Here is an 8,210-nt window from a genome sequence, read left to right as displayed (position 1 = left end):
AATTTAAAAATATTGAGTTAATATTTCTACAATTTACATTATAAACTAACTCCTAATAATACTATTATTATTACTTAACACCGCCATATCATTTTTCATTATTTTTTGAAAAAATTATATACGAAATACTATTATTTTGCATATCAAATATTCATGCAGATTACTGTCCAATTTCATGAATTTTATTTTTCTAAATTAAAAAAAATGCTTCCAGTGATTTCTGAGAATAAAATAATTGGGGCATTTCACCTAATAGGGAATATTCACGGAGTACATGCATAATATACACATGGCCACCACCACAAAGGCACTTCGCCTCTGAGTGGTCTCGTTGATTGAGGAATTTCACTGCTCATCACATTCCTTCCAACTCAAAACTCCATTAATGGATCAACCCTTTTCTTTTTTCAATTAATCAAAGCTCATTCCCACCATAACCGCCTCCTCAAAGCCATCAACGATTCCTGTGACTCCAACCAAGTTGATGATTCATGACTAGGTGGCACCCCCTGCAGCCTCCTCCTCGGACTATGCCCTCAAATTCCGGCGACGTCCTCGTGGCGTGGTGGCCGAGGCTTCCTTGTGAGTTTCTAACAGCTCAAGACGTTCCTTAATTGTTCTATCAAACAGTCTGTTTTCTGGGTTCTCTGCATAGCATGCATAGTAACAACTCACACAAGCATGAGGCACTGCCATGGCGATCCTTGTCTGCAGGGTCAATATTTTTTCCAGATTATCTCAATTAACAACATCAGATTAATAAATTAATGACATATTCTGAAACCAGATCTGAGCTGTAACAAAGATCAGCAATTCAAGCATATCAATTGTGGGCCCCATAGAAAAATGTACAACTGATATGCATATTGGTCTCTCCATGATTAGCTCGTTTTTATTAATCTTCAGCATCAAACATGTAATCCCAAGAGATATTTTTTTATAAACATATGAGATTCGATCACATGTTAATTACTCATTATAAAGTAAAGTGCATACCAAAGTGGTAGGTATTTATAGTACTTTTTAGTACATCTATCTATCTGATATCCAGCATTATTATGTCAGATTCGATCATTGTTGGACCCAACTGGAAATAGTTCTCCCAATGCACTTTTTCATCCACAAGATTAAAATCCCCAACCTTGTTTAAGAAGAGTCAAATTTCTTCCACCCAACCCGCCGACAGGTGGTAATACGCTCATTTTTCTCTACAGACTTATTCCACCTACCCATCTTTCAAAAAACAGGACCTACTTGAGAATTTTTCTGATTTAAAAAATAAAAGTTGATCACGTGCAAGTTAAGAATAACAAATTAAAGAAAAGGGTGTTCTGTGTATGTATATGTACAAAATAAGGGGGTCAAATAAGGGGTACTAACCAAAAGGTATCCAATGAAGAAAGTGAGGAGGGAAAGCCTAGCTGTGAAACTTTGGTGAACTTTGGCAGTCCAAGCAGCCACAACAATGACACAGATAGAACCACTACAAACTCCTGTGAGGAAGCAGATTGAGCTTGTTATATCAGAATCCACGAGTTGTTCTATTTTTTCTTTCTGAAACAGGGCCCACGTGTCTTGAGATGCCTGCACAAATCCTTTCCCATAGGCTGCTATCTGCAAGATATCAATTAAGACATTAATCCAGATCAGTAATCCACGCAAGTAATTGTTGATTGGGTTTAAAATCAGAATTAGACGTGTTAAATACTTTTACAGAATACTGGTAAGGACCACAATAATGATCTTTAGCTTTCAGATAGTGACGGCTCTCTAATGCCAACAAAGCTTGACAGGTCAAGCGGGACCAGAGAACAAGCAGCCAATACAATTTTTAAAAAAAGTTTATGCAGATAAGTTTAAGCAAAAAATCAAGATCATGTGCATAGTTAATGGCTTTTCGTTGCTAAAACTTCTTAACAAGTAATCTAAAGGTAATTTAGCAATACTCAACTTTAGGATTACTTGATATACTCAAAGGGGTTAGCCCAATTTGTTGGTAAGGCTATTTTATTTTTCATTTATTCCCCAGGGTTCAAAAAAAAATTTTTTTTAAAAAAAAAAGAAACCCTCTGGGAATAAAGTATGCATCCGGCCGATGGTGAGTTTTATAGATTGCCAAGGGCAGGGATTCAGTTGTGTCATGTTACCTGTACATAGGCCCAGCTATTACCGTTTCTGAAAATGGACTCCATCACTCTCAGACAACAATGAGCACAACAGAACATGAACTCATCCTCTCCTTCGAGCAAATTTAAACCCCGGGCGACTATTCTTAGAGCTTCAATTGTCGGAACAAAGAGAGACCCTAAACAAGCACTTCCAAGATTCCTGGTTGATGCTCTGAGAAAGCAAAACTTAGTATTTGATTGCATCCCTCTAAGATAATACAAAGCAATGACCCTACTAACAGTGATGTTAACAACATTCCTCATGACCTCTGTAGTCCAAGCCAAGCTCAGCATCAACGCCATTATAATCAAAGGAGGAACATAAAAGTTCAAGGCTCCAATCACAGCTACAGTCCACAGAGTCATCCAGAGGAATGAAGCACTAAGCATACAGTAAGTGGGATAATTCAAATCTGGGAATTTTGATGCTGGCTCAAGTGACAGGCTCAAGATCTTACAACAAAACTTAATTCTGTTATTAACCCAACAGGCATACAAGCCGTTTCCCACTGAAAAAGCGATCAAACAAACTCCAACACCATTAGTGGAAGGCCTCTGAAAGCAAAGAAGAAGGACTCCAGCTGCAAGAGACATTACAAAAGTGCACCATAGTATGAAATGAACCATGAAAGTGGGCCATTTCCTTATTGCTTTCTGCCACATAAATGCCAGAGTGATGCTAATAAGGCATGCAGCTTCCACTTGTGGCAGAAAGAACTTCAAAACCCTTCTCTCTCTCCTTTTGATAGAATCCGATGCCTGGAATAGCCCTTGGATTCCCTTGAAAACAAGAAAGCAAACCAGAACAACAGCCAGGAAAAAGTGGAGGAGGAAGAGAAACAGGGATATTCTGTTGGTATATCTTCTCGAACTCAATGTCACGGGTCGCTGTAGAAAATCAAATTAGAAGGAAAAAAATTAGATAAAGGAAGCAGAATCCTCATAAAGGTAAGATTAGCCCTCCAAGAATCTACCAATAAATTCACATAAATGAACGAGATTTTTGAGAAAGATTCAAAAATATCAGGTCGTCTTCAATGGGGAAAAATACGTCAAATTGAGAAAAAGTAATTCTCTTAAAATATAAAAAGAAAAGCTTACTTGTGGTTGCAGGATTGGTACAGAGCGAGGCTCAGAAGGCTGAGATTCAGGAGGGGGAGAAGGAGGAGGAGAAGGAGAAGGAGGAGGAGGCGGATGAGGATGAGGACGAGGATGAGAAGGAGGAGGAGGAGGAGGAGGTGAAGGAGATGCAACTCTGGTATTGCTGTTAAGTACAATCCTCAACGGATTTGTGGGGTTCAATCTATGGTACATCGAGTGCTGAAAATCTTCATGAGTATGGCGATTTTCGGCATTATCATAATTGGTCTGAAAAGCTCTCTCTTCAAAACCCACTTCACCTTTTTCCAAATCCTTAGCTTCATCTTCTTCCTTTTCCTCCTTCTTGTTTACATTTCCTTCTCTCACTTCAGCTTTTGCTTCATTTCCTCCCTCAACGACCTACCACCACGCACGACCAACGAAAAGAGAAAAAGAATTAAGACTTTACAAAAACAGCAAAATCAAGCTAAGAAAATACAGAAGGCAATCAAAACATGCAAAGTATAATATTTAGCTTACCGGTTCTTCAGCACCCATTTAGAAGTTAAGGAGTTGTTCGGTGGCTGTGACGGAGGTGAGTGGGTGACGGCGGCAGGCAGCGGAGACGGTGTCGCTGACGGTCTCTGGAATGTTTTAGTTGTCTTTACGAGGTGTGGATTCTGCGGTGGATGACGTTATTTGTTTTGCCCGTTATTTTCACTCGGCGTTTTCACACTATGCCCCATAGTATCAGAATACGTGGGACCCACACTTCCTTTAGGAGCCTCCCAAACACGTCAGAGTAAATTATTTATCTTTATTCCATGAATTTCAGCTGAATTTTTATGTCATTTTAAATTTTCAAATTTAATATTTACATTAATGTTAATATTCAAGTTATTGTTTCCAAATTTTTTTTAACAAATATTGCTTCCAAATTATTTGTTAGAAAATTTGAATAAACAAGTCTTTTTTTTTCCTTTTGCTGACCAACAAGTCTATGCATTCATAGTGAAGTACTTAAGTTATATGTTTTCCTTTTATAATAAAATTATGCAAAGTATTATTAATTATATTCATTTTAGTATCATTTATTTTGATTTGAGTTTTACATTTATAAAACTGATTATCTTTTGAATTACTTAATTAAACATACATTATTTATTTAAATAAATAATTAAGTAGCAAATATAAAGATGCTAGTGAAAATGAATGTGATTGTAACCTATCCTTTATTGGTTTTTTTGTAACATATCTTCTGTATTTTTATGGGTATCTCTAAAAGAAAAATAAAAATAATGAATCTATAATTTTATTATACCTCTATAAAAAAATAAACTTATATAAAAAAAATTTATTAGTTAAAAATGAATTAGATAAAAGAAATTTTATTGTTAAAATAAAAAAAGGTGGAAAGTTTATCTGTGTTCGGTACGTAGTATTTTCTAGGCATTCTACGTAGGAGACAGAGGGTGTGATGATGAAATCAACGGCTGCGATTGGTTAATATGCTGATGACAGAGAAGAATGATTAGATTCCCTAAGAAATGGATAGACGCAAAAACTATTGAATGGGCCCCACCTGGCTATCACTTTAATTTTCTGATTTATCATTTGTTATTAAGTATTATCTTTCAAACATTTAAGTATTATTTGACTTTTCTAAGAAGATATTAATCGAGAAATAGTACTCCGGTCTTAATTATAAGACCCAATTGACTTATTTGAGAAGATTAAAAAAGTAAGTTAAGTTGGTTATTTATAATAAATAAGTGTTGTCATTCCTAAAATATCCTTGCTAATTAAGTATATTGGCTAAAACTATCATTATTAGAAGGATTATCTTGGAAAAAATGCATAAATATAGAGACAAAATGAATTGGGTCTTATAATTAGAACCAAATAAAAAGTCAAATGGGGTCTTATAATAAGGATCGGAGGAGTAATTTATTTGACTTAATTCTTCTTATGTGCAAGATGAGCTTCTATAAATTGGTGGGTTAGGAGCTTAACAAGTGAAAATAAATTTGTAACCTGGAGAAGCACCTCTGATTATTTTTACGTACAAATTATAATTATAATTGAGTTAAAATTATATTAAATATTTAATTTTTTTAAAAAAATTAAGTATTTTTATATATGCGTTCATCTTCTACATATTATGAAAGATGTCGGTACAAGCTTTGTATTTTTTGGTTACACATCTCCCATTTTTTAACTAATGATTAGATTTCTAAATTTTGTTTGTAATTTGACTATTGTCAAAATGAAACTATTTAATTCATTTAATTATTTTTTTTTGAGTTTAAGTCTTTTCTAAATCACTGGAAATTTAGATGAGTTGAGTTCCTTGAATCATCAATGTAAAATCGCAAAAATATTTATAAATTACCTATTGACTAATTATTCACAATAATAATATGATTTAAACCCCTATTTTTTTATTAGATACGGCCTAACTCTTTATCACTTGAAACACAACTTGCACTTATATAAATAAATAAATAAATATATTGTCAAAAAATACGTGGAATCTATTAATTTGTGAAAAAGTAAGGTCTAAATTATTGTTCATACACGTGGGTCGTACAAAACAATTATTATTGGGGGCCAGACACTTGGCTCAACTGAAAATGTGCACACAGGGGCCGACATTATTATTATTATTATTATTATTATTATTATTATTATTATTATTTAAGTCGAATTTTTTCATGAATAATAGATTCAAGAACTTGCATTTTCTTGTCCCTTGACTCTTGCCCGCTGTTCCTGTCATCTAACGTTTTAATTTTAAATCATCTTTAAAAAAAGCCACTTTCTGTAGAATCCAAGTTTTTGCTTGACTTTTTCTGGGAAAATCTAAGTTTTAAATGAGAAAGACCGCGCAGACCCCACGTGTCATATCCGATTACGTGCATCCTACTCATTCTTTATATCTATCTTGGGAGTGTTTGGCAATACGATGAAACCATAGTTTTGAGATCAAACCATGATTTGAGTCTCAAATTTGTCAAACATGGAGGAAAATTAATAAACCGCGGTTTCAGGCCAAAACCATGATTTTGGACTCAAAACCAAGATTTCAGAAAAAGTGAATCCATTCTGTTTCTGGCTTAAATTAGAGAGTATAATTGTGCCTGTCAGAATAGATCTCAACAATAATATGACTTTAACACTCATCAATTATTTTGTTATAAATATATTTAATCTTATATTTTATAAATATATAAACATATTAATTATTTATTAATTATATTATTTTATGTATTATTAATTATGTTGGTAAAAAATATATTATTAACAATTTTATTCCTTCAAATTAAAATATATCATAAAATTTATCTTTTATGTAATTATCATATTAACTTATGTCTTTTTTAGTAATTTGTATATATAAAAAGTGTTTCTGATAACAATTATCCAAACACTCTTATTTCTCAAAATCACTTTTTCACAAAATCTATTTTCCATAAAATCTATTCTCCAAAAATTATTCTCCAAACCATGATTTGGTTTCATCCAAACACCCCCTTAATTCTCACCTCAACTTTCAACTTTTAAAAAAAAATTGTTGTTTAAAATATAAGATGTTGTCAATATAATTAATATAATTTTTTCATTTTTATTATATATAAAAAAGATGAGAAATAATAAAAATATAATATTGGAGATAAATTTTAAGATAAATTTAATAACTAAGTTTTTATTTTTTTGGGAATGTAAGAAAAGTTAAGGAACTTGTTATAGTATAGACGCGACGGAGTATAACACATACGTCCTCCATCTACATGCGTATTTTCTTTTAAATTTTCTAATACCTTCGATTCTAATTATAATAGCTAGTTGACTAATTTAAAAAGATTAAGGAAAGAAGTTAAGTTAATTATTTATAAAAAGTAGGTATTGTCTTTCCTAAAATATTCTTACTAATCAAATATATTGGTTAGAACTAACATTATTGATGGATTACTTCAGAAAAAAATGTATAAATATAAGAGACAAAGTGGATTTGGGTTGTATATTTAGGATCAAGATAAAAGTTAAATAAAGTCTTATATTAAGAACATGAGGTAGTATTCATTTTCATTCTATGTCTATTTTATCTAACAAATTTATGATTCTTTTCCTGAAATTAATTGCTCATTTTGAACATAAATTACTAAAAAAGTGTTTTAGAGAAACTAATATAAATTTATTATAAATAATTAACTTAGTATATTAAGAACATGAGTTATATCTAACTCCTACATTTAATATTAAATGAAGTATATTATATTATAATTCACTTCACTAAGATATTTCCTTTTATTTTTACAATATAAAAGTATATAACTTAGCGGTAAAATCTTTTATCCAGTATTTGCCCATGTGAAAAATGAACTAATTACGTGGAAGCTAAGGAATTTTTTAAGGAAATTGGGTTTGTTTGGTTGGATTGTCACGCTCCCATTCCCTCTTGATTTTGTTTTGTTTTGTTTCCATATGTTAGGATAGTCCCCAGTTTTGTTGCTTACAATTATTACTTTTCTAATTTAGGGCGTGTTTTGCTTACAGTTTCAGATGCTGTTCATTAATTTCAATGTGCTGTTTGTGAAATGGAGAAAATATGTGTTTGGTTTTTAAAAGTACTCTTTTAATCATTTGAATTGGAAACCATCTTTTATAGAAATTCCTTAACAAGTACAATTAATAAGAATATTTTCAAGAACAAACTATAAATTTGAGAATCAAAATATTGAAATTTTGCATTTATGATCAAGAAGGTGTTTGAATTAGTTTTTTGAAAGCGATTTTAGGATATTCAGCTAAGTAATGTGAGAAGAGTTTTGTACTAACTTGCATGAAAATATTTTTTTTCTCCAAGTACTTCTAAGGTTACAAACTTTCCCAAGCAAATTTCTTCACTACCTCCTATACTTGGGAGAAGTCGAATAACAAAGTTCAACTACGTACATGTGC

General features: G+C 32.2%; 1 protein-coding gene across 1 annotated transcript; it reads right to left on the bottom strand.

The window, feature by feature from the left end:
* Positions 1–335: 335 nt before the first annotated feature.
* On the bottom strand, positions 336–3,908 carry LOC114749673 (protein PNS1-like). Its single transcript, XM_028938213.1, has 5 exons — positions 3,789–3,908; positions 3,270–3,668; positions 2,148–3,056; positions 1,381–1,614; positions 336–708 (listed from the first exon to the last, which is right to left on the bottom strand). The coding sequence occupies exons 1-5, from the start codon at positions 3,804–3,806 to the stop codon at positions 529–531; spliced, it is 1,740 nt and encodes a 579-aa protein (XP_028794046.1). The 5' UTR covers positions 3,807–3,908; the 3' UTR covers positions 336–528.
* Positions 3,909–8,210: the final 4,302 nt, after the last annotated feature.

This window comes from Neltuma alba, unplaced genomic scaffold, assembly GCF_004799145.2.
Source record: "Neltuma alba isolate B1F8T4 unplaced genomic scaffold, ASM479914v2 tig00006111_pilon, whole genome shotgun sequence".
NCBI lineage: Eukaryota > Viridiplantae > Streptophyta > Magnoliopsida > Fabales > Fabaceae > Neltuma > Neltuma alba.
Note: the sequence above shows the minus strand (reverse complement) of the source record. Positions and strands in the feature narration are given on the sequence as shown.